A 27,626-nucleotide genomic window follows, 5' to 3' on the forward strand; every position below is an offset into this window, starting at 1 on the left:
CAATATATATATATATATATATATATATATATATATATATATATATATATATAAAAGGTGAAATAATTATATTATATAAGGTCTTAGGGCTTGAAAGCCAATGGAGCAGGTCCATAAAAATAAATCAATCAATCAATATATTTGAATGGAGACAATCTTCTCAAAATTAAATTCCTATTTAGATTGGAAGGGTTGCATCACAGTTTATTTAACTTATTATGGTTAAACCTTATTACATATTAGTGGTAATATGCATCAAGGTAAGTCTCGAAATCTACAATATTTTACGGTCCAAAATGAGCCGCGCAATTTCAAACGATTCACGAAAGGGAGAAGCTTTGTATTTCATTCAATTTTACCTTGACAACTCCAACCACTTGACGAAGGTTAAAAAATTCACTAATTTGAGATACGCTCATTATCGGAAGTCCACCGTAAAATCAAGTAGATCTTTGATGACTTACTATATATATATATATATATATATATATATATATACGCGTAAACACGTTCCTGGTCGTTTACTGTGTTACTTCTAAATCGATGCCCTATAACTTGATGCTGTCCTTAATTTGCTTTTCAGGTACTGCCGAAATGAACACGAAAAAAGATGTACCTGTTACAAATTCAATAGACATCTCAGTTGGCAAGCACGATACAAACGAAGTGGTTATTCATCAAGACACTAATATAACAACCGTTATACAAAGAAAAATAGAAAGACGCGATCTTTCGAAGGTATAAATAAAGTAGAGGATCTCTTTGACTTAGCTCGGCTAAAGAATAGGTGCGGTGCAATGATCACACTGAGTTAATGGTAACGAATTCTCGAGCTTAATTTTTGAACAGATTTAGCGTTTGTTCACCGCAGATTTGTTTTACTCACGTGTTTGTTTACCTTAAACAACATCATATTAACGACTATATTACATACGAGTATGCCATTACGTATGATAAGCGGACCGTGTAGTCTGTCTAATTCTCTACATCCCTCTAAGGACCTAGAAGCGGTGAAACCTTCAGTGTTAGGCGGTACCACTAATTATACGAACGATGGCCCTTCAATTAACATTTCAATAAACAAAGTTAAGGTACTTCCTCGTATCTAGTTCTATTACATTTCCTTTAAATAGCGATGTCATTAAACAGGCGATTATAATGGCTCTCATCGTCTTTGTCATTATCAGCACTTCTTCCCCACCTTTTTATCACCAGCTAAGTGGGACAATTCCTCGTTGTAGGATGGTTTTCCTTCAAGTTCTTTCCGCTTTCCTTTACTTTGCTTTTCTGCTCTTGCGGTCGGATAATAAATAGCTAGGTAACGTATAGGCATTCCATTTTTTATAGCAATTACACTACTACTACTACTACTACTACTACTATGGCACATGCGACCCGATAATAGCGCTTCTTTTTAAAGAGCGAGAAAAACCTGCTGCGTCCTTTCCATTTCGTTTGTGAGAGGCAATATTTGTGCTACTCCCGGGGATTTGTCGTTCTTTGTGACAGAGCCGCTTAATGGCTTATCCTTTCGTCCCGTACAGTGGCTTTACCTGCGCCATGGCGATTCGTGCCGTCATCGGTAGCTTGGCAGTTTGTTTAACTTGCTCGTTGAAGGATTCTATTGATCTGAACTACTGCAATAACCGCTTGTCAGTTTTTTTTTTCTATTGGCATCACCGTCGTTGTTGCTGGTGTTGACAGTTTCCTGTTTCGCCCTTCAACTTGCAGTCTTCTCGATCATAGCGTCGACCTTTTTGACGGATCCTTTTCAGTATCATTTTAAATTGACATACAATGATCGCTGTGATCTTACTTCTGGTTGGGCTGTTGTCATGCGCGATGGTACAATACTTGGGACACTGACTCCTGGACATTTCCTGAACTCTTTTCTTTAAACGGCCAATGCCGTTGTCGTATCGTCACTGCAACCCTTTCTTTCAACAAAGCCCCAAAACCGTGCTGAAAAGATCGTCGCCAGATTGCCGTTGATCGCTGTAAATGCAGCATAACAAAATGCGAACAATTTACTCTGTAGATACTTCCACCGCGTAACGTCACAAAGCACCGGCCCTTGCCGCGGTGCGGTGGACCGTTATCATTGCGGCGGTGGCGTCTTGTCGAAGTTGAGGCGAACCGTTGTTGATTGGGTCCCTTACCACCGAGGCTTAAATCGTTTCGTTTCGTATTTCTCTTCACATGTTGAGGGATCGCACTTGCCCTTGCCTAAAAACACTGCTTCTAGGCAGACTACGTGGGGTACGTCGATAAAATGCCATTTGAAATTTAGCAGGACGTGTGAATCTCGCCAATTTTGCCGTAGTAGTTCGTTCAGCTGAGTAATGCTTGTGGAACTTTATAGATCTGTGGATTAGTTGGAACAGAACAGTAGATTGGTGACTGGCATATATCTAGGCAAATTAATAGAAGTTCTTCTTTTTTAATTCACTTTCAATAAGAAACAAGTTAAGCTGATAGCTTATGCATTGAATTGCCGTTGAGAGGATTACCGGTGCTTATTGGTCAAACGAGAAAACTTCAGCGGCAAGCAACACAATGAGGACGTTTGAGCCCTTGCTTTCGTGTTTCTTTTTGTGCTTCTCGCTGTCCTTAGGTACAATTTATACAAAAAAGGATAGCCAGAGTGATGCAGTTCATGGCGTGATTAAGAATTACCTCGATAAACAACTGCGAGTTTTCACTGGAATTCCTTATGCACAGCCACCGAAGGGTAAGTAGCTTCAAATTCTACATTGGCTACAAAATATAGTACCTAGTACATGGACAGCGTGGATCGCCACGTACAATGCGCACATAGATGGGCTCGAATAAAGTACAAATCATTTGGTTGCAGCTATGTTTTCTACTCGTATCATTATCAAACAGGTCTAAGGTACATCGGAGCGTAAATATCTAGGCAATTATATTAACAGTTCAATAATTGCAATTTACGTTCTGATGTTCATTTTGACTTGAACGTTAAAGCTTTGCGATAAAAAGCAGTTATTGAAAGACAGTTTGGTATCCAATAGTTTTCTACAAAAAATAGCCTTTTGCAGGGACCTATTCCTTTTCACGAGACATACAAATCTAAATAGATAATTAAGCACAGCGCCATGAACATAAGCTCGAAATATATGATGAAACGCTCTGACTGAGTAAGAATTGTATATACTATTTGTATCTTGGGGGCACAAAAACAATATATTGCTGTACTGACAAAGAACTACGCTTAGCCAGTGGGCGGACACGCGCTTTGCATAGATAATTCAGATAAGTGGCTAGGTTTTCCGAACGTAAATCCAAAGGTAGGGTGCGCGTCGCGTGTCGAGGCGCGCAATGTCTACGAGAACAAGAACCCTAACTAAATTCTACTGCTGCCAAATACCTACACTTTGCAGTAATTGGTAGTCGCAGCAGTCTCCTATAAAAGCTGCTGGGGTTCCGCCTTGTTAGAGACACCCATTTGTTGTTCCGCCACAAGTCACCCGATGACAGACTTCATACGCGATGTTACGCCAAGATGCCGACAGACACCTGGCGAAGAACCTGTCGCTTTGTTGCAGCGGAGGTTCACGTACTGGTTCTTGTCGATGTAGTTTAGCCGAAAGTGGAGTAGAGTAGTCGAACGATCACAATCGGATGCGCATTCGACTTGCCGTAGGCAGACGAATAATACAGATAAAAGCCAAGAAGCAGCAGATATATATCTGATCTCATCACTGGCATAGCCAAGGTTGATGGAAATAGGCGTAATCCACTGTGACGCTACTTGGTATATGTATACTGGTGATATTCAGGAATATTGGTAAACCGTGAGGTTAAGGCATACAGCGTCGTTTAGTCAAAGTTAAATTATTTCCAATATTTCGAAATAATGCTTATCTCGTAGATTCCTAACTATGGTTTTGAATTTTACGTCACATTCGATGTATTGGATAGTCGACAGTATCTAACTCGATTATGCTTCGTTGCCGTGAGCTATCCTAGCCATGATTTCATTTGTCAAGCTTCGCCTACGAATATCTCTCAATCACTACTGCGGACACAATGTGCGGCAAACAACGTGCAATAGGGTTCTATCGAGGATATATTGTATATATATATGTTAAGTAATCATAGGAGACAGAATAATGCGAGAAAATTATCATCATAAGTGCCAGTGTTTATGCTCAAACGCTGTCAGACCCCTTCAGCACCTGGGGCATCTCAGTATAGTTTTGCCTAGGCTGCTGTTAGCAAAAAACTGTGCTGTTATATGGACGCAAATATAAACTACACTAATCCGGCTTTTTAATTTCTGCGGCTTTTCAATCCGCCTCATTATGTTCAAAGTGGATGAAATTTTAGCGGAATATCGGTCATAACAACTATACGGTAGTTTACTAATTGTACCAGACCAAACCCTGTTCGCCCTAGGACAAAATAGCAAGCTCGTCTTGACGAAAAAGAAGGTATCGCTTTCGAAATTTAAACGCAGATCAGATGATTGCCGCGCTGGACGAACCCCATCGAGGTTAAAAAATGCATTGTTTGCCCAAAAATGACAATTTATGTTATTGTTAATGTTCATGCGGCTTCGAAAGAACCGATGAATGACTTCCATGAAATAAGCCAAAACACTTCCAGCTGGATTTGGAAGTTCATTAAAATCAAAAAGGCATTTTTAATGCACTTAGATTTTTTATGCAGAAATAAACAGTCGTTTTAGACAGAACAATTTTAGTTATAAATTGGGTCGTCTAGACAGGGTCTAACGGTTAGTGTTTTTAAAGTTATTGGGGCCTATTTGGGCTATTTCGAACTTTTGCATTTTTCGAAACTTCGGCTTGCTGTTAGCCCAAAATTCAGGTCCGCTGCAAATTTTTACATGTAACGTACTTTACTTAAGCGACACTTTGACGAGTTTACTTCTACCAATACTGAAAAATTTTCGAATTTCGTTGAAATATCAGTTTTTGTTTAGATGTTAGAAGAAAAAGCGTCAAAAAGTTCGCCATCCTGTATATAAAATACGTATATTTTTTTTGTAAAATGTATTTTTTACGGATCATCTAATAAGAGCATATGATGTTTTTCGAATTCAGTTTTACTTGGTAGCAAAATTTCACTAAAAATTACCGAATTGGTCGTGTCAATGAGAAGTCTAATTGGCAAACAGCTTGCCAAACATCGTTGACGGGTTGACACAAGACAACAAAAACAATGACAGCATTGGTCGTACACTTAGCATTCTAGTCAGTTGTTTTTCTGGGCTGCGGTTACGTATCCTGCGTCAACATTTTCTGTGATGAATGTCTTTGTGGGTCAGCAGTCACGAGACGTTATCGCTGTGCTAGGGATAGTTACCAATGAGAATCATCTTGATTTATATTCATGAAGGGGTCACTACCATTGGAGAAGTCAAATGAAATTGAAAGCTTGAATTTTGTGATAAAATAACAGTGGATGACGGAATTCTTGATAGATCGTTATGAAACATCCAAGCGGCATATGTCGTTCTTACGTTCTCCTAAGCGAAATGACATAAGCTTTGTTTTCATCGATTTGATACAGATAAGATTTCTATTGTGCGAGATTTGTTAAAGAAACAACGTAGTAATAATGATAATAGTTGCGAAAAATCCAAAGCTCAAAGGAGCGGCTTCACAATCAGCAACCCACACTTCAAAAACACCCAAAACCCTATTTATTAAAATGTTTATCACATCTAAATTAGTTCGTATCTGTGCGACATCGTAAAGTTTATTTAATGATTTAAATACCTAGCCTATTACATGAGTGTTCATGTATTTTGTATTTCATCGTTCATTGCGCACATCTAATCGCCATTTCTGAAACTGCACTAGTAACGACAGATGTTATGTCGTTATTGTCATGTCTGGGACATTCATGACCATGTTCAACTCCAGGAAAGCTTCGTTTCCTCAAGCCTCAACCTCTAAGGCCGTCTGGAAACCTACGCCTCGCCAACCATGCAGCTCCATCATGCATGCAGTCCACACCGCAGATTACTGACTCAGTCCCTCAACAAGAACCAGTGAACGCTAATCAATCTTCTCTCACATCACGTTTGCCGGATGTAAATTCATCCAGCGTGCCAACAGGAAGTACGTTGCTATTTGGCTATTTTGATTTACCTAGTGTTTATTACCACATTAGGTATTCTGCTGGTAGATTCTTTCTAGTAGATTCGTGTGTGAAAGTTCTGGCTTTACGATAAAGTGATATGTTGGGTATGATAATGAACATTTCAGATTTGCCCGCGCCTTCCAGTGAAAGCCCCGGTGGTCCATACTTCCCAGAACTGCCTGATATAAACGCCACTTTTTCAGAAGATTGCCTATATCTGAATATTTGGACACCATTTCTCGGCGCACGAACTCGAACCCTGAAAGCCGTGCTAATCTTCATTCACGGAGGAGGTTTTCGAATGGGCAGTGCGTCTGTTGACACTTACGATGGTCGGTAGCATTCAATAGGGTATGGCATGTTGTGACGATTGTTCTGTTAAAATGGCATTGTCACAATAACTTTTTGTCATCTCTTATTGTCAGCACAATCGAGTTAAACAATTTCTCACAAGGCAAGATTATTCCAAGTTTCTAGATAACATGACAATAGCCAAAAGCTGTATTGGGTCACTGATGATTTTTTATAGCTTCCAAAGAGTTCCTAAGTAAATTGTTTGATAACTCCGCGTACTAGAACGCCAAAATCTCTCCGACGATTGTTTTGCTGTTTCTTATTGTATGACGGTGCCAACATATTTCTTTCCAGTCTCAATCCTGTACACTCTGCGGTCGATGTACGTTCTTAGATGCGCATGCGCACACTCAATGCGTACTTATTCTATGTCAAAGTGTTTCACTTTCGATAAAATTAAGAGATTAATGTTCCGAGTTATACATCTGCTGGAATTAATAGGTGTTGCTTCAGAAAGCTAAAAAAAAAAACAAATTCTATCTTCTCCATGTCCATTGATGAATTTGGCACATTAAATTAATCTGTTTTGCTGATATCCAGTTTAAATTATGCAATATCTGACAGGTAATGAATCTGGGTTTCACTTATCTACTAGATATAGGTAAGAGTCGCACAAACGATTCCGTTATAGGCTACTCTGATTAGTCTGAAGTTGAAACGATTTAAAACAGGATCCCATATACGACTGTGTCTTTGATGAACTACCACTGTCAAAGGAATGCACATCGGTACTCGCATTTACCAGAAGGAAGGCGAACTTCATTTTGAGTTTACGAACTTCGCCAGCACTTCAAAAACTTTACGCTTCTGATTAATTTTCACCATGTTTTTTTACTGTTTCTTTGTTTTCATGAATTAAGAAAGCTTTTATTTGAATTCACTTTTATTTTCGGCGACTTTTCGTTATTTGGTCCGGAAATTTGTTTTGCTCATTATTGCTCTTTAGTGAACTTATACATACTTCAACATATTGAGCATCGCTAAATGTGGAATTGACGATGAGTCGGCGTAATCGTCAGTCATTGTAGAGAAGTAGAAACCCGTTCAGGGTGTATAGATTCAGAGTTCTGTACTTCACTTCAAGGACGCTACAGAGCTCCGTTCGCGGTTCCATCTAATTGACCTTTTGTTGTTTTAGTCGGACGCTGTTAACTTAGCGTAGGCTGATTGTAAAACAGGCAGACGTGCCTGCTTGTAGCATGTTCACATAATTAAATGCATACAAATATGTGAGGTTAAAGAAAGCTAACTATTGTTAGATGCTGACTCATCTGATAAATTAATTTCTTTTCGTGTTAGGAAGGAGGGCATTCGGGGCACAAGTTGACGCCGGAAAAATATTTTTCCTATAATTTTCAGGGTGCTATCAGAAAAGAGCGTGTCAAACATCGAGAAACGTAAAGCTGTATTCCCTTATATTATTAATGCAGAGTTTGAGCAGCTAATTTGATGATAAGTAAGTTACTCGAAATATTCGAAATTAGTCCCTAGTGTGCCAGAGGCATTATTGTTTTTGTGCAGGGATGTCAGCGCTAAGTGGCTCTAACCTTTAGAAACGGATTTAAAAAAGATTAATGTTAACTAAATTTTGATTTTAATAATCCTTTAAATGAACAAATTCTGCTGCAGACGTAGAAAATATGTAAGTATTTGAGTAAATGTTCAATGGAACGCTTAAGGGGAGCTTGATCTCAGAGTTCAATTTCGTGGGGTACTAATGTATACAATATCAATGTCTTTAAAGGGGGTGTCCTTTCAGCCTATGGCGACATTGTCGTGGTATCTTTCAACTATAGACTAGGAGCGTTTGGATTTTTGCAGCTAAATTCGAAGGTGTCCGGAAATATGGGACTATACGATCAGGTATGATGGCGAAAGGGCACACCTCTAATGGTGTTTAAGCCTAAAGCTTTCGTTTCTAAAACTGTATCACACAAGGAAAAAACAAATAACTTGACGATTTTTTGCGCGTGTTACAAGTGTCATTCCTGATGGTTGTAAATATTCTAGATGCAACAAATAGTTCGCTAAAGTCTAAACGCCGTATCTCTGTATATATATATATATATATATATATATATATATTCAAGTACTAATCCATATGGTTCGCTGTATACAGGTCCGTGCTTTGGAATGGGTCCAACATAACGTAGAATATTTCGGGGGCGATCCTCAACGAGTAACTGTTATGGGACACGAAGCTGGGGCAGTGTCTCTCGGAATGCTTCTGTTATCGCCTCTTTGCAAGGGGCTTCTTCAACAAGCTGTGCTACTTAGCGGTCAGTGTCGAGCCCGTATTAATCGCTCACATCGGTACAATGTGTGCATGACTAATTCATCTGCGACCAAAAGTTATCGGTTGAACCTGTGTATAATTTCATACGCATAAATATGCAGGTGCTCCGAACTGGCTTGTTGACCCAATGGATAATGAAGACTCGGTGATGAAGGCGAGAAAATTGGCGCGTGCTGCCGGATGTCACTCTCGGTCACGCCACCCTGGACGCGAAGCTCAACAGCTAGGCCAATGCCTCCTCAAGGTCGATGCGGCGCGCCTCGTTAAGGCCGAAGCACAGGTAATTTCAACATTATTTTTAACTTGATGAAGAATCTTTTTGTTAACAACAATATATCGATATAGCTAAAAGCGAGCGATCTAAACCTGTCAAACACGTTCACTTCGAATGGGCTTGCACTATGGTGCTGACATGCATATATAAATACGACGCAGGTTCAGATATATATCTTTTTGTATTTGTATTTGCAACTTTTTCATGCAGCGCAACCTAATTTATGCGGCAACCAAATGGTATCATCGGTTCAAGTAGTTAAAACAAAAATAGCATACATTTTCTTAGAAAAGGCAAAATTCCAAGGGAATAGAAATAAACCAGCAACACTAACTGTAATAGTATTATCTATGGCTTTTAATCGTACGTATGAAGCTATTCTTTGGCTATGTATTTGTACTCGAAATATCTCTGTGCTTAATACTTTTGTGTACTTGGGTACCCACTTTTTTGGGGTCCCATGATGAACCACAAGCAATCTAAACCGCGTTTTCCGTAATTATATGTAAACCTACATGTAGCGGGGGTCGTAGCGTTCCTTGTAGGCGCAGTGCTATTGAATTCACAAATCATAAAAATATATTGCCTGCCCACAATCATCAGCAATACCCACCCATACATCCCCAAACTATGCAGAAAAGGTCGATCAACTTTGACTAACTTTGAGTCACGGAATCGTCGTTATATGTGTAAAAAATACATTCTCGATCCAAAGCAACTTGGTTTGTTTTTGGAAGTATACAAATAATATTTTTTATAGATTTATCATAGGATTTTTATAAACACATCATATAAAATTCATCATGGGACCTTAAAAAAGTGAACAGCCAAGTTAAGTGTACCTTGTTTTTACCATTACACAGGTATTGAATGGCAGCTACTATAGCTTTATGCCTCGTCAGAGAGATATGATTATCCCTATGGATCCGGTTGTTGCAGTAGCCAAGGGGCATGTCCTTCCCGTTGATGTCCTTGTTGGTGAGACAGATTACCTTTTCGCTTTACTGGTGGATAATAAGATCCCACTGTAACAAGGGGTGACCATCGATAGCGGGTAACTGGAACTTCGCTTGCCACATATCAATATTTTAAGTAATCAATTTAAGAAAAGCGGTCAGCGATGTTGTTGTTGAGTCCACAATTAATAGCCGGAACCCATTTACGTACAATGTTGATTGAAACGATTCTGTCGTCATTAATCTTTTTTATTAACCGCTGATCACAGTTTTATTACCTTACAGGTTTCACTGAGAATGAAGGTTTCATGCAGGCATACAAACTTTTCCCCACGCTGTTCAACTTCGAGCGACCTGTTAACCTCTCATTACAGGATGCCGAAGATATCCTCATGCAGGCGGTCGAACTATTTCCGGCCACGGCTAAGGACTACATGAAAGAAATGTATTTTGGTACGCTCAGCTTTCCACGTCGTTTTTCCCAAAACACTATTTTTGTTGTCGTTCGACTTCTCCATTTATCAAGTAAATCAACTGCTAAATATAACACGTCTGACCTTCCAAATACAGGAAGACTAAGTACTTCGTCGTCGCCAGACGATATTCGCGATGGACTGGCACAGGCCTTCGGAGATATCTTTGTCACCTGTCCTGCGCGAATATTTGCAGAGTCCTACGGAGATCGGCCTATGAATGCATTCCTGTACAAATTCACGCATCGGTATGACATCGCAGTTGACCATATAGTTCCCGCAATATTTAAAAGATATTTGTAGTCTTTTGCAGTATCAAAGAGCTTTTCGCTTCTTTTAAATATAGCTTAACTCAAAGAGAAGTTGTTTTTAAGCGAGCACTACTGCGATATATAAAAGCGTCAAAAAACTAACTACAGATTAAGCTGGAAAGCTCCGGCATATGATAAACGTTTTCTATATACTAAATTTAAATATAGTCGGCTTGTCGTTAAAGTACCTAGCGTGATAGGGAGTGCATAACGTACTGGACCTAGCAGTCAAAATCAATTAGAAGTAATTTGTTACGCTTGCTCAATGGGTCAAAACACTGATTTCAGGCCATTGTTCTCGACTAATCCTCCTTCCGCACGTGTGACGTCCTTCGATGATGTGCCATATATTTTTGGTGAACCATTACGATACCCAGAACGTTTTTCCCTTGAAGATATTTCAATCACCAAGATGATGATGAACCTTATCACGAGTTTCGTTAAAACAGGGTTCGTCTTATTATTATTGTCGTTGATATTATTTTTTAAACGTTAGCGAATTTGGACCGGCATATGTCAACAGATGCAAAAAAGGAGTGTCCTCCCTAAATGTATAGAAGATCAACAAAAAATAAGCTTTGACAAAGTTCCGGGTTCACGAACTATGTATTTTTCAAGATTCTATCAGATAATCTTGGTGCTTAGCGTAATAAAAATTCAATATACTTTTGTCCTGAGCAATTTGCAGAAATCCGGAACCTGTGAAGGACTACATTGTGCCAAAGTTCGAATCCCCAGATCTACGGTATGTTGATCTGGGTAGCGGTGGCGTCGTTGAACGGAAATATCCTAGCCGCAGGTGTGACTTTTGGAAAAAATTCTACCCGAAGAACACGTAGCGACTAAAGCAACGAAGGCCATTTTCCATTATCGCTAAGGCGGCTAGATAATCAATTTCAATAAAAAAAATAATTAAATATTTAATAACTGAGAACATTTTATCATCAGAGATGAACGAAGACAGAAAGAAAAACGACTTTGACTCACCATTTGCCTATTAAATTGAACTAAAAAGTAAAAAATCATCAGCTTAAAAATATCTTTGTGTCACCATCTTTTTTCTGGACCATGTGCCCTAAGGTGGTTTGAAATTCAGCCAATCCAATTTTGCTGTTGTTTTTTTTTCTACAAAAGTAAATTAAAAGGATTTTACTGATGTACTTGGTCACATGTTCGGAACTTTATTATTTTTTTGAAAAAAAAACTTTACATGAAATTTTTAAGGACAAACAAAAGATTTTATATTGCTGATTCAGTCATTTGCGCAGAGACATTTTTCTTTAAAGAACGAGGCAGCTCAGCCTCGCTAAGAGATAAGACCTCTTTAAAATGAAAAAGTTTGCCTGATCTGAAATACACACGCTACAGCGTTTGCCCCATGTAACTGAAGGACTGCGAAAAATGGGTTGATCAGAGAAAACGGATGAAGCGTTGAAGTAGCCAAAAGCCAGCCTCCGAGTATCTCGAGAAAGACCATTTTTTTTACTATTTACCAAGCTGCCCTGATGTCTATAAATAGCAACCGATTATTGCTTTATTTAAGGGGAAGCGATTGCAATAGAAATAACATTACGAACGGTTCGAATGTTCATGTAATATATATAGATAGTACGCTAAGAGTTAATACGTGTGAAGGGCTCCGCAGAAGAGTTTTGCGAGAATAAGCGACAAAAGAAGTCTCTCTCTTAAAGGATGTAGCGCTTATCCAGACACCGTGAGTGGCGTTCATAAAGCTACCTATATGTATATGGGCGTATTTATTAAGTATTGATCGACCAACTAAGTAATAAATATTTGGAGTGGAAATGTCAAATCGCGCGCACTTATTTTCTGGGGTTCACCCCCCTGCTCATCTATAGGAATTAAGCACAACATGGTAATATTAGGGAGCAATTAAGAGAACCTCATCTGCATATCGACGCAATCAAATTTCCTACTGGGGGATGTGAATCGCGTTATTGTTGAATGGAACTTAAAAAAATAAGGTAATTGCCATCGCTTCATTATGGAGCAGGTAGAACTGTGTTTTACTAAGTAGCTTATTTTCGCGAGTTTTCGCTTGTAGTTGAGGCGAGGAGCTCCTGGTACATAAACTTTCTAATCACTACTAAAATGTACAACCTTTTGCATTTTATATTTTATTAACATACACCAGTGGCCACAGATATGGCTTGTACTGGACAGAGATTCTACGTTTTTTTTTTGTTTGACATCGTGGCTGACGAGGTTCAGTCACGTTTTAAAGATATAGTCCGTTTTGGTATTAATTGACAAAGTATTTCTATGCACGTTACTTTATCAAACAAGATATTTTATTAAATATGTCTGGCTATAATTTTTTGTAGGCCTGCATCCGACTTGTTAGTTCGACGCAGATACAATAGAGACTGAGGAATAGGTTTACTTAGGAAGCTGCAAGGACCTGAAACGAGAGATGCTTTCAAAATGGAAGAACAATTATGTGCGATCGTTCTGGTTCGTAGTCTGTCTACTCGTCTGCCCAAAAGGATCGTCACGACTGAAATCGAATCACATCCTTTGGTTTAACTCTGCCAGATTTAGGATCATGTGGCTGTTCATACAAAGTGTTTTTCAAAGGCCAATATTGGTCTCAGTTTATTAAGGGATGCATTGTTCTTAATAGGACCCCTACAGGACACTATTAGTTTTATTGCCGAAAGAAAGAATATATAGAGAAGAAAAAAAACAACTGAACAGGAATTATGTAAAGCCTTTCCCTTGATTTCAAGTCAATTGATAAGTCTAATAGTGACGATTTTTAATTTACTGTGCATGATCTTTCAACTCTAAACCTTTCATTATGGCTAGAAGCCTAAATGTATATGAGTAAGGCTGAAACTCCGCACCATGTTTTGGTGCCATGCGAACGCTAATGTAGCCAGCGAAGCGCTGAAAACAGAACAGATCGTCTTTCACAGCCACACGTTCCACTGCCCCTCAACTGAGGCGCTATGTCATGCAGAATGACACTTCTTTGCGAAACACCAGGGGGTCGCTGCTTGAAATTCTATTAACAACACATTTAACACGATCTGCATAAATAACCAAACACTTCGTGACTACTACCTAAAACGAAGTCTATGAAATCACTATTTTCATTAGTTTTAGTTTCTAATGGTAAACGGAGTATAGCCCTAACGCTCGGTCGTTGGTTGAAATACTTTGTTCACTGGACTCCGTTACCCCCTCAAGGATGGACCTCGAGTTTCAAAATATCCTGTAGACACAAGAGGTTGGCTGTTCTTTGGATGAAGCCGAACGTTTTACATGCTAAACGCTTTATATTTTTAGGCAAGGCGCGTAAAAAAGAAATAATGCTTAAATGGGTTTGGTTTTTTTTCGCAGTCTGGACAGCGGACAGTCGACAGGAGTCATCTTTCTTCTATTTTTGTTGCAAGTGATACTCTATGATTAACTTCCTACGCGTAGCCATTCACTGAAAATAACAATGTCCACCTGTGTCAGAATTCCAAGGTCTCTCTATAAGCGGAAAAAGAAATCGACATGCCCATCGGAAGACTCACCCTATGCTCGCTTAGAGCAACACATGAAAAGGTAAATATCGATTGAAAGATTTAAGCCTAAAGTGGTAACTGAAGATACGCGTTGGCTGAATCGAGAAGTAATAAGTGGAGCAGCAGACCATATTTAAGCTATAGATTATGGCCGGGACGTAGTTTGTGATCCATGACTGGATCTGCCTTTGATACCTATTTCATACGTTTTATGTGGAAACGCGTCTCAAATTTGGCACCATTGTGTCACAACAATTATTCCGTTAAAATTACAGCTGCAGTTACATGGATGCTTCTTCATTAAGCAATGGGTAAAGCGGCTTCATTAGAGTGTTTAACTGCGAGTAAATATTTAGCACCAACGTATTTTGTAACTATTTTCAACTACTAGAATCTTCTTTTTTATGAAAATTGTATGAGTTTTGCATCACACACATCTTGTACACACACGTTTTGTACCTTTAATTGTAATTATGATTGATTGCTTATTTAATTAATAATCAATTATTTAGGGAAGTTATTTTCTCTAGTAACAATAGTAGGAAGTACTGAACCTATGTAGCACCAAACCTAAACTTAAGCTTCTAGAGAGACCAAGTGTTTTATCATCCTTATATTCAGCATATGTTTTTCGGTAAGGCTTTGTAAGCAATCTCTTCTATACCATAATGACACAGGGGAACTTCAAGTGTAGGAATTGCTTCTTCGCGATGACTATACATTTAGGCCGATACTTTGGTTTTCTAATCGACTATTAGTTGGAATAAAAATAATTTGCTTTAGAAAATCGTTGCTCGTTGCAATGATAATGAGTCAAATATTCCTATTTTAGATTCTTCCGACGGCTGGAACGACGCTACTCGCCCTGGATGGTCAATGCAATAGCAGTCGTCTTGCTTCTCGTCTCACTCATTTTCGCCAGTTTCTTTTTTTACATCTTCTACGAAATCAACTTTAATAGGGGTCAACAAAGCACACCGACAAAGCTCAACTATATATTGAAATAAGCACTACGTATATTTTGTTTAGTTGGCTGAACGCCACCGGCTACGCTTGTGAAGCTCTCCGACCTGTAGATGCCTATAGTAATTTTTTTTTTAATAGTTCCTGTTTAGTTTTCCGAGCTTCGATTGAGAAGTAAACTTGTATATACGCATTCTATATAAATTTGCAAACGAACATTTCGTGCGGCGTATGCACTACCGCTAATACTAATAAAAAGAAACAGTGGCATACCATCGATACTGTGAGGTACTATGAAGTACATTTTTCTCATACGTGATACTTGAAAAGCTTCATCTTTAAGGTAAGCCTGGATTGTTTTTATGGAACAAGTATTTTGAAAACAGCATTAAAAAAAGTGTTTGTTATTCCCGACGAATATATTTTATTCAGCACTCGATAATAAAAATGCCAAACCTAATATCTAGAATGGACGATTACTTTATTAGGATTGTGCTTTACATATACAAGACTAACGCGAACGAAGATTATTAAATGGTTGTTTATTTGGAAATGGAAATACTTGGAAAAAGTCGCTGAAAGTCTTTCAAATGGGACGATTTGCTGAACTACCATCGTTCAGTAGCGTAAAGTACTGGTTACCTCTCAACTACAATCAGTCGTATTGAGCTAACTCTGCTGTCCAGTGTCCCCATTCAATTTTAGCATTTTTCTATTACGAAACTTAGAAAAATTTTTAATTACCGAATATATATATACCGAAATAATTAATAATTTTAATTACCGAATCTTTAATTTTCTACGCCACGCTATGAAAGCTCGACGCCAATCAATAGCAATGTTAACCCGTGTCCCACATTTACACTTATATAGGTATGAGTTATCACTATTTAAAGGAAAACAGTTCGCTTATGAAGTATGAGTCATGTGTTTATTCAGACAAGTTATATTAAAATAGTTTCCCTGTATATATTCCGGAAAGCTACCTGCATATATGTGTGTTATGAAACAAGGCATGCTGTGAGATATACTCAAAGATACACTTATAAAAGTTTCAGCTATAAGGCACAGTTAATCTAGCTAATTAATATGTCAGGAAGCACTAGCCTATTTCAAGGCTGATATTAAGCAGATCTGGCTACGATGAAAGTTTGTCAACTTCAACCATTTCAGTGTCCTTATTTATACGCACTCTACAAAAAAACCCATATGGTGGTAATAAGTGTGTATTCAGATGCGTCATTGTTCACGACGTTCATTGGAATATAATTTCCATTATCTGGTCTATAAATTTACAAATCGTCGAAATATAGTTTACATAGTGGAATGTTGTTTCTATAAATTGGCTACTATTCGACCTCTTTTGTGGAAGCTTCAGCTGGATCGTCGATCTCAACGTTTGTAGCCGGCAAAAGGTCCATAACAGTTTCTCTATACACAACTTCAATTGTAGGCGATCTCGTAATGTGTAGTTGCCATCGTACTCTCTCTGTTCGTTCGTGAGCTTTGACAGATGTCTGGGTTATCAGCAGTCACGGCGTCGCCATCGTTCACTTTGACGTCCTCACGAGCATCTTCAGGTGAATTTTTTCCTTTATTTTTTTTTAGATTCCGTGGCGTTAATTCCATTAACGGCATTCGACACTTGTGGAACATCGGTGGAAGTTTTAGCATTATTATCTTCGTGAAGCATTTCTCCAGATTTCGTCATAACAGAACCAGCGTCGACAGCGACACCAGTCGATTTTGATATTCTAGTGCCCTCTTCAGTTTGATCTTCGTGAGTGCCTTCTGTGGTCACTGTGTTGGAATGAAGCTCTATAGTACTCCATGCAATGGTTGTCACTCTCTCGTCACTGAAACGTGTCTGGTTTTCACTCTGGGTCGGGTCGAACTCTGTTTCATCAGCAAGCACCTCGGTGATCTCTTCAGTGATGATCTTTTCAGTGCTGTCTTCGCGAGCAACACCAAGCGTACTTTTGATGTCATCCTCAAGCTGGTCCGTTGTCGTAACTTCAGCGCTGTTCTCAAGAGAAACCTCAGTAGTATTTTTAATGTCATCTTTGGCTTTTCCAATGGTCTTCACTTTAGCGCTGTTTTCACGAGCAAGCTCGGCAGTGCCTTTGGCGATATCTTCAGGCTTTTCAGTAGTCATAGCCTTATTACTGTCCTCACGAGGAACCTCGGTCGGGCTCTGGACATCATTGACGAAGTTCGGGGTTGTCATAACATCATCGTTGTCCTCAAAAACAGGCTTGGCGGAAGCCTCAGCGTCGTCCTCGGTCTTTTCCATTGTTGTCATCTCAACGCAATCCTCACGAGCAACATCGGCTATCACTTGAGTTGTAGCATTATAGTTTCTAACAAAAGTAGACGTGCTCTTCCTACCATCGCTCACAGCGACTTTTACAGTCGCATTATCAGTCGTCGATGTGTCACTTGCGTTAGTTGTTGATGGGGCTTCAGAAGCTTTAGGTGACAAAGTAAAGAAAACCTAAAAATGTCAGATATTTGCCCTTCACTTCTTAGCAAAAAAAAAACTAGAATATACTTAGATGGAAAGTATACTAGAACAATAGATGATAAAAACGTCTGCTTATAATAAAGGATATCTGCTTTGCTGACTCAATCATGCGCCATCCGTAAACGGAGATGATTCGCAACGGGCGTTACACTAACATCGATCTTTTAATTCATCAAATATAATAAGTTTTAAACAAGCTGAATACATACTTAGTTGTTGTGGACAATAGAAAATCAGTAAATTATGTACACTCGATATTTAGTACCAAAAAAAAATAAGCCAGTAATATATTCAACCTGATCCCAGTAGATATTTATAAGCACCGGCTAAGTTGTTTCCGTTTGAAAATCACTAGAACGTACTTAAGTAGGACTGTATACTGTCTGCGGCAGCTTTCTGTTTGATAAGGGATTGAACCTCGATTAAGAGCTTCTTAATTAGAGCATTGTTTGCTTCGGCCTTTGAGCCGAGTTCAGCGAATCCTTCCATGACGAACTGCGTATCCTTGTGCTTTGGCATGACCGGTTTCCTGGAAAATTCATTGATTTGAAAGTGCACATACAAAACTCACTAAACAATACATAAGACTGTAGATACCAGATATTCAACGAACGTAGTGCGTACTTGAATATTTCAAGCTTAACGCTGGGATAGGTTAACGCCCGGTTAAGGTACTGGCGTGCGATAGGCAAGAACAAAACGTTGCGGTATCATGATAAAGTAACAACACTTACTGGTGTACTTTTGGACTGGACACGTAAGGCCTCAACATCGATGGACCTATGTATGGCGCCCTATATACCTCGTCAGACTGAAAGGAAGCAACATTGGCAACAATGTATTCTTTCCTGTCAAAGTATATCTTACAGAACAAAAATTCATTGAGATATGTTTTGATTAATACGTGCGGAGGAATGAAAATATTCAGAATATCGTCGGGTAAATTTTGAAAAACGATGACTAAGCACATATGTTCTTAGAATTGTATAATCTAAGACCCCTAGCTTAGTCTCGAGAATTGCGTTATATATACGTACCATATACGCCAAAAAGTGGCGATCGGCAGCGACAGGTATAAAAAAATGGCTAAATATGTAAAACGAATGACGGTGAAGGTCAAGGCGTCGATGCAACATCTGCATCGGCGCCTTGAAATTAGGCGTATGCTTATTAAGCAGTGTCACATTCTTATAAGCTGTATAAATACACAACACACGTTTCAAGCCGCTGTGTATCATATTGATTGTTATTTTTTTGACATTCATGCCTTTACGGTACAATATATTGCTTTTTTTAATTTAATTCAATTTCCTGATCGAAAGAGCGTCGCGGACGATTTCAGTCAGCTACGAAAATTGCAATAAGACGCATGTGATTTGCAAATGAAAAACAGGCCAGAAAATTGCAAGCTATCGGAGGTGTTGTCTTAAAAACTGTCTTCCATCCATAAACGGTTTGGAAGATCATTATCCACACGTTCTTATAATCGAAAGCAGTAACTTTTGCTGTCTAATCCTTCAGAATCTCCACCGGAGGGCACTTGAAAGTGCAATTTCTTCAAAAATGTTGAACTTGACAATTAAAGGCCGGTAAACTACTAGTGACAGTGATTCTCAATCAACTATAAGTTAGGGGTTGAAATGTCATATTTGCAATCCCATTGATTATGATCCCAAGAACTTCCATTCACTTGTCCTGCCGTATCGTACCGGTGCGGTTCAAGTGGTAGATGGTTTGGACTACAAAAATGTCCGACGAGGCAGACGATTTCTAACAGTTTTACTTACCCGTAAAGCTGCACTGTCAACTCCAGTTGCCAACACAGTCAAAATTACTCCGTATCCTAGGGGTAGCATGGCTCCCCTGTAGAACGCGCAGTGCCAAGTCCAGACAAACACAAAGGTCTGACTACAGTAAACGCAGGACACAGAATGGCCTTGGACTCTGGCCAAAAAAATGGTCCACAACTAAAATGGGTATGTCGGCGTTTGCCAAAAGCAATCCAAGTAGAAAGTTGTTGCACGTTTCAAACTACTTTGTTGCTGGGTCAGAAGTAAACGTCGACGTTCGTGCATACGAGCTGTTATCGTCACACGCATCGATGTACTGCTAATAGACGCATCTCTGGGCAAACCATGCTACGTCCGCACACGGGCGACACATTCAATCTGACGCGCTAATCCTTCTGCAAGTCTATAATTTCGGAGTTTTAAAATTCTTCGAACTTCAGAACGAAGATGTAGAATCTAATACTTATGATGGTGGCTCATATTATATTCCAAACGATAATATGTTTTTAGGGTATAAACGAAGGAACGAATAGATTTCTTGTGGTATTTACTTTTCGAAAACGAGTCTGTATACGTAACCACTTTACACCATTCGCGTTATTTTACTGATAAAAGACTTTCGATGAGGGTCTAGGAAGCGGTTGCAACATCATCTCACGTGAGCTTATACGTTTAACTGATAGTCACAAATGAGCTCTAACCGTTCTACACGTTCTAGATTGGCATCACCAAACAACAAGTGGGCAGCTCGCAATTGATGCGTCTTGCAAGATTGTCAATCGTGCAATACACACATACAATGTAGCGAGCTAGGTCTCTTGAGAAGCGAAAAGAAACAGTCTCCTCAAGACTGCATTAATACATAATGAAGTAGGTTTCAATACGAATTTATATAAAAGGATAAAGACGAAAGAAGTTTGGGCTCATACTCTTCCCTCCTCTGACCACCCGTAGTAATAGAAGAAACAGATCAACAACAAACCTGGTTTTGTTTCGAACAACGAACAATAAAAGTCAGCTATTTTTAGTACACCGGCTGTTGTTCCTGACATTTTTGCCATTTTGATTTGCTCTTTCTAGGGTAGCCGGTCAGGCTGGCTTTAGGTGTATTCCTACGAGTATCGTCCTTGTACATAGAAGTCTAACATCTCAATATATTGTTATCTATAAACGTTTAAATACAGATACCGCCCTTGCAAAATACAATATAATGTTTATTTTCTCTCATATGCGCGAATTTGAAGCACTACTTAAAATAACAAAATAGCCTGAACTAGTTTCCAATCGAATTCGTGCTATTTAACCTGATAAAGTACTGATATTATCGAACACTAACTCATGAAACAGTTACATATTGAGCACCGTACAACAGTGACAGCTCCGTAAATATTTTATTTAATTGGATCTTTCATGTACTCATTTTAAAAGTTTTAGGGGAATATAGCTAGGTATATCGCGTGGACGCTCAAGCTCACCGCGCTGATACCCATTAAAACTTGTACTTTTAACCATATGAGACCCTTTTTAACCATCCAAACATCAACACCATTTCAGTGTGTAGCCCCTGTAATAAGTTGTCATTTGTTCGGAAGCTGTTGCAGAATCTGCACCGTCCTTTTCAGGCATTGCCTAAAAGCGGCCGATAAGCCGGCCGCCAGAGCTGTCTTCTTAAACAGTCCCTTTAAACACATGATACATTTTATGCAAGACGCTTTCTTTTTCCCCTCTTCCTCGGACTTCATTATTTACCTTAAAAGGATTTTGGTGTACTTCACTCTAGTGAACTAGAAAAGAGGCTCTTTCGAGCAATATTACGGGTTGTACTAGGGCATTCGTCCTGTAACCTTACTAGTTCTATGGATGCTTTCATAAAAGATGTTTTCTATAGTTTTTCATTAAATGAAATAGAATGTTGTTTTTTTTCCATTTTCAAGGACCAAGGAAAGCTTATTTGAGCTGCAGGACAGAAAGGATCTGTTGTCGCAGACCAGATGTATCTACATTCGCAGGACGCACAAAGCTGTCGCTGAGAACCCTGACCCATTATGAGATAAATATCACAGATTTTTTTTGTAATGCGCTTCTTAGTTCTTTTTTAGATGACACGAAATCTCTCATCTGCTTTTAGGGACTAAGAAGCGCTTATTCCATTCTAAACAGGTCGTTGCATTTTAATAAAATTTTAACATATCAATACACAACTGGTATCAACTAAACTTCAGGTATTATTAGAGGTAAAGACAGGAATCTTTCACAATAAGAGTCGTTGAGGGATAGTACATATCCTAGAATGCAAACGATTCAGACATATTTCAACGCTACTTTCGAACTGGTATATATTTATATATAAAGATACTGCAGAACCGGTAGTAATGCAGATATACCAATTGATCCGAGGTGTATATTACTGAAGCACACCTCACTCAAACAAAATTCAGTGAAGCAAATTCAGTGAAAGTTTCGAGCAAAACACACACAAATATATATGAAAATACAGTGACATCCATGTCAGTGTAAATCTTCCTGTACATAGAACTTCAACAACTTCACTTGATGTGAAACCGAAGACTTTTTTTAACAAAAAGGAATATTAATTAATGTTATACTAAAACTATTACTATTATATATGTATATTGTGTTTTGTTAATAATCCTATTCTATATAATAATAGCATGTTTTTATATATATGTTTTACAAAGAAAAAGGCCAAGCCTAGATTTCGCTCAAATTGCACTAATATTAATCCTTTAATTTATTAAGGTTAAGATAAAAATAAGCGCCGATCGAATTTTATTAGTTTGTATTTGGTGATATCCAGATAATGGCAAGGATTGGAACAAAGTCGCGGTGCAGGTAGAACAGATACCGATGCACGACCAGCAAAGCTGTGCGTCAAAGCCCCATAACATCGTGGCAAAGGGCATTAAATTTGAGACTTCAGTTAATAAGTTTACGCATTAACCTCTTGAGAATAAATTATTACAGGGTACCTTTTTGTGAAAAAAATCCAAATTTTCTTTTTGTGCAATATTATCTATTAAAGCTTTTGGCGACACATTTTATAATCTGATAAATTATGTCAACCGAATATGTGATATTAAAAAACGTTAGTTAGAAAATGTGGCCTTCGTAGCACTTCATATCAAGAAAGCTTTTCGGCTTTTTTTTTTTGTGCATAGAACTGGTCTATGTCTTAAGTCATTTTTAGCAATAACTACAAAAAATTAGGTAATTGGCTGAATTACTCTTTATCAACTTCAGAACTGAATTATCATTCGATTTGAGTGGTAAGGGTCCATTCGACGAATTTCGAACCTTCACCTGTCGCTGTTATAACGATTTTCGAGATTATGCGGGGGCCCATTTAACCAAACAAACATCATTCATCTAGACCATAAACTAGAATATGAACTTTGTGGACTAACTATTGTCGTTAAGTTAGCGAACAGGTTATTGGAAACTTTAACTCCGTATCACTCCATTGCTCTAGTTCACTACAGTGAGAGACGGATAGGTTCACATTTTTATGACTTTCTAGTGGCATATAAGCCTTCTAGCTTAGGCAAGACCATTCCATTTCATGTACTACAAGCGTGTTTGAGATCAGTTAACATTAACATATTCGTCGTCAAATCCTACCGGTTATGACACAGGTTCCTAATTTTCCTGTTCAATTCCTAAAAACGTTTCATCACGTATTGACATTAAGTGGTACCTTATATCATCGTTATGTTGATTTAGCACCAACTACCTAAATAGGCTCCATTCTCTTATTATTATTATTATCATTTGTATTATTCTAGCCCTACAAGCCACTCCATCATGTGTAGACCCAAACTTACCAAAAAATCCGATAACTCCCACAGAATTATCATCATCTTAGTCTTCTTTCTTTTATTGTAGGTAAGCAAAAATTCAAATCCTCGCTATTTCCCAGCTACCCATCAGTGCGCCGCCCATTGATGCGCTGAGAAAAATCTACTTACCAGCGTACGCATGTCTATAAATATAGGTAGGGTTAGGAACGTGTAGAATAGCACCAAAGGTGTAAGCCCACTTAAATTCCTGCGGGTAAGCCGCTACGTATGAAGCGATAGGTTAGTGAAGGCAAGAGTTTGAGGAATACCAGAAGCTGGTTGTCGAAAATGGGATTTGACCGGCCGACCCATTGGCGAGAATCGGCGATATCGGCCCTTTTAAGCGAAGGTTTTCGAAGAGTTGTAGGCGGTACTTGTTCTGTTCATAAAGGCTAATTTCAAATGTCCACCTGGACATGAAGTGAGCAGTTAGTGCGATGCCAGGCTCACGAATAGTGCCAGCTATGCGTAGAGACTATTACTAAAGATAGACGTATTTGGAAGTTTTTTCTTTATCTTATAGTGGAACCCGCTCGTAGTCCTCTGTCTCTAACACCTTTCACTTTCTTTTTCTCGTTCACCGGATGAATTTGAATCCTGAAAATGGCTGGGCGTTTACAACGATCGTCAGCAACATCAAATGAAGAGTTTGTTCACCTACCATTATATTAGGACAACCTTGAAGGTTGCCCGTTCTATCGATCGACCTTTAACCAACGAATAGTAAGATGTCTGTGTGTTTGTGGCTGCACCTTTGTACAGTAATGCTATAATGCACGATTCGCTGTGTAGATAATGTGTCCGTATACTTCTACAATTTACAGATGTGCAAGCAGGAATAGGGCGAGGGCGTAAGATGGAAGTTCTATTTTAAGAGCAGGTTTTGTCGCTCTCAGGTCCGTTGATACCTTCGTTTGGATTGTTGGCCTGTCCGTCGTTCATCGGCCGACAGCTAGCCGTCACCGCCGTTTGCCCCGCGCGTGCTCGCGCGGTTCAACTGATGATGGAGGTTCATCGGCGCTCGAAATACCTGCGATCACGATAACTTCGAATCAATGTTCTGTTTAAATTATTCCTCCTCACTTACTGGTCGTACTTTCTGCCGGTGCTATTTGACCCCCTCCAACTATGAGCCTTTCTCTGTCCTTTTCTTTCACAAGCGCATACAGAAGAATTAACGACGACACCTCACGATGGGGTGTTGTTTCCTGCCGAAAGACCCCCTGCGCAGCCTCTCCTTCCTTCTGGTGGCAGTCTATGTAGCTTTTCTCTCCCGCTTATGCTATTCGACAGCACGAGGGAAAGCGACGCTTCATGAACAGACCAACAATAGACCTAGCCTCCTGTGTCGACTGTGCTGCTACTCCTGCTGTCACTACCTGATCGAGATGGCGGCCCTGCGTAGCGTCGTAGGCCAGAATGGGGAGGCAATAGGCCCCAAAATGCCAGCGAGTCCAACCAGCAGCACTTTGGGTGCCTATCAGGCCTACCTAACCTGAGTATATTTGGCCTGCCTGACCGACACTGAATGTACTCTGCCTCAATGGACTCTTGAACGGAACGGAACATAGTGAGTCCCTGTAGAATACGCCTTAAGACAAAGGGAGAACGAGTGAATCGTACATACCTTGGGCATTATTATTATTAAAGTTGCATGCATATTTACTCAGAATGGCGCATGGTGTGTGTGACCGTGGTGGCCGCTGTTATAGCGGGTAGACAAGTGCTTACAAATGTCTCGAGTAACCCAGCTTGGCAACCTTCAGGAGCAAACTACCTCCGGACGTTGGGTGAAAGTCCATCATCTGCCGATGATGCTGAAATGCGGAAGCATCGTACAGACTTTTACAACATCGTAAGTGCCGCTGAAGTACAGTCGATAGTCTGTGGGCGCTATACAAAAGGCTTGCGGAGTTGCTCATGCACGAGTAGAAACTAAAAGTCGGCGTTGGGGATCACTGTTCAGATGCATGCACTACAGGCACCTGTGGATCCATCTTCAGGCTCATCAGGTGCTAATAGGTATCTTGACGTATTATAGGCCTGAAACTAATATTATGGGATGCTTTCCGTACGGTATCACCCCATTTGTTAGTCACTGAATCTCTGCTGTATTTAACAGGTCGGAACATGTCACACAGAGTCCAGACCTTGTATTGAACAAATGAAATAATAATAATAAGAAACATATTATTACATTTCCTTCCTAGAAGCCAACTAAAGGACGCACGCAGTCAGAAACTTACGAAACAGTTCGATGTTAGTAGTTCTAATTTCAGTACCTAACAGTCATTTATCGTTGTGCATTTGTAGTATATCTCGTGTTTTCAGGATTTCCGGATCCAGGTCTATCAGCTGCTCTTTAAATCGACAGCGCCCAAAACAGGAACGTTAAGGTTGACGGCTCTGATTGAGCTGATGCAGTTAGAAACCGGCACAATAAACATAATGAGTCCTCCAAGTTAATTAGCTGACACTCTCTACTTATAGTACGTTATATTAATCTGATCAGCGGCGCGAGACTTTTGGCAGAAGTGTTGCTACGGGGTCGAAAGTCTCGTTGAACGCCGGTCCGGAAAAACTACTCGAAAATACGTTTTGCTGTTCGTACTTTTATTTAAAAACTGCCGTGGGGACAAAGCTCAGTATCATTCCAATCGCGAATTAAGGAATACCTGTGGTTGGGTAAAGCCGTGTATCCCTTCGCTTGCAACGTATTTAACGTCGAACTATGGCTCAGTTATATCGTGGACGTTTGCCAAACATCGAGGCGCGTAAAATGGTGCAGGTTCGAAACCAGCCGTAGAAGCTGTTTCGTATTGGGGGCAACGTTGAACTGTGGTACCGGACATAACCAGTCTTAGGTGAAAAGCGTGATCAGAATGGCCCATCTCTTTACAATAGCTTGAACTGTGATGAATGTATTATTTCCGTAAAATATAATATATTCAATTATAATTAGACGACACGTTGGCGGCAGAAGGATACCAAAACAAATGGGAATATTTGTTTTGTATGTTCAGTAACGAATTTTGAAATAGCTCCCATTTGATTAATTGCGAAAATAGATCTATTAATTTTTCATATATCTCGCGAGCAAGCAGCTGGGCAATATTTCCTTCTACGTAACAAATTGACTTCCTTTAATTTCACACGCAGTGTGCCAGTATGAATTGCCTGGATAAACTGTGAATTAGCAAGCCCAACTAAGTGTTTATTACAATTTTTATTATAAATATATTCTACATAGTCTCACAAATGCCAGCGATTGCTGTCAATAGTGTAGTCCTAGTAACACCGACCCAAATATACGGATGCGACAACCCAGAGTCGCTAGTTCTTGACGCTAACAGCGTTGGAAACTAATCATCATCGTATATAATTATCACGTCGTTGCCAGGGTCAGTTAAAGAGACCCCGGATATATCTAGCACGTCCATATCTTCTGTTGATGTTTCATTTATGTCCGAGAACCTACTATCCAACTACTCCAAAAACCGCAAGCTTCAAACGGTTAGGCAGAATTTGATAGTTGAAGATGAGACCGCAAGCATTCAGTGAATTCAGATTATCTAATTAACAAACGCAAATATCGCCTTAGTACTTCGTCTTTCCGGTAGAGCTTTACGGCGCATTAGATGTCGGCTAGGTATGATTCCTGAAGAATTAAGTGTTGTCATAAGTTAGCATGGAGTTGACTTTTCCTTCATTGAACTTTTCTAAAAGGTTCATATTATAAAATTGTTTGTTCTATAAAGCCGGTATGATATTGGATTTTGGGGTAAGTTTCTCATTAAAATTCTGATTTCTATCGAAGTGTCATATATGTCGATCTAAAAGTTAAGGAACGAATTAGCTGGCAAAATGGAACACTGTCGAGATTTAAAGAACGCCCTTATGTTAGTTAGGAACAATTGCCGGAAGGTTAGGGGTTTAGGTTTCTAGGGTTAGATCAGGGAGGTGGCGTTACATGCGCAGTCTGCGGTAAACTTTACGCGCGCAAATGGAGTAAAATGCGTTTATGATCATATTTCAATTTCTAAATAGGGCTCAGTTATCTATTCAGGTACTAGGATATTTGCAAATGACCCAGTTACCACGAGACGACTATTAGGGTAGATGGGTTCATCGTGAACAGGTAACAGGGCAAACAAACGTAT

The 27,626-nt window shown here is 39.3% G+C and overlaps 3 protein-coding genes and 1 long non-coding RNA gene across 6 annotated transcripts in view; 3 read left to right on the top strand and 1 right to left on the bottom strand.

Annotated features, from left to right (window-relative positions):
• Window positions 1-784, top strand: part of LOC111268383 (uncharacterized) — a 13,727-nt gene extending 12,943 nt beyond the window's left edge. For all 3 annotated transcript variants that reach the window (XM_086971636.1, XM_022847366.2, XM_022847371.2), the window contains one exon: window positions 584-784. In XM_086971636.1, coding sequence (XP_086827762.1) covers window positions 584-744 — 161 coding nt within the window. In that variant the 3' untranslated portion in view covers window positions 745-784. The remainder of the gene's footprint in view (window positions 1-583) is intronic.
• Window positions 785-1,560: 776 nt separating this feature from the next.
• LOC111268179 (acetylcholinesterase-1) lies at window positions 1,561-12,609 on the top strand. Its single transcript, XM_022846987.2, has 13 exons — window positions 1,561-1,652; window positions 2,039-2,259; window positions 2,615-2,731; window positions 5,913-6,110; window positions 6,258-6,464; window positions 8,231-8,349; window positions 8,606-8,765; window positions 8,884-9,062; window positions 9,920-10,034; window positions 10,298-10,465; window positions 10,583-10,733; window positions 11,085-11,246; window positions 11,485-12,609. The coding sequence occupies exons 1-13, from the start codon at window positions 1,561-1,563 to the stop codon at window positions 11,633-11,635; spliced, it is 2,040 nt and encodes a 679-aa protein (XP_022702722.2). The 3' UTR covers window positions 11,636-12,609.
• A 1,566-nt stretch (window positions 12,610-14,175) lies between these two features.
• Window positions 14,176-15,764, top strand: LOC147753879 (uncharacterized). The gene is made up of 2 exons (XR_015314101.1): window positions 14,176-14,372; window positions 15,165-15,764. It is a non-coding gene; the product is annotated as an uncharacterized LOC147753879 (long non-coding RNA).
• Window positions 15,765-16,204: 440 nt separating this feature from the next.
• On the bottom strand, window positions 16,205-19,848 carry LOC111268190 (uncharacterized). The gene is made up of 4 exons (XM_022847018.2): window positions 19,607-19,848; window positions 18,554-18,630; window positions 18,182-18,348; window positions 16,205-17,764 (listed from the first exon to the last, which is right to left on the bottom strand). The coding sequence occupies exons 1-4, from the start codon at window positions 19,673-19,675 to the stop codon at window positions 16,890-16,892; spliced, it is 1,188 nt and encodes a 395-aa protein (XP_022702753.1). The 5' UTR covers window positions 19,676-19,848; the 3' UTR covers window positions 16,205-16,889.
• Window positions 19,849-27,626: the final 7,778 nt, after the last annotated feature.

Source organism: Varroa jacobsoni, unplaced genomic scaffold (assembly GCF_002532875.2).
Source record: "Varroa jacobsoni isolate VJ856 unplaced genomic scaffold, vjacob_1.0 scaffold_134, whole genome shotgun sequence".
Taxonomy (NCBI): domain Eukaryota; kingdom Metazoa; phylum Arthropoda; class Arachnida; order Mesostigmata; family Varroidae; genus Varroa; species Varroa jacobsoni.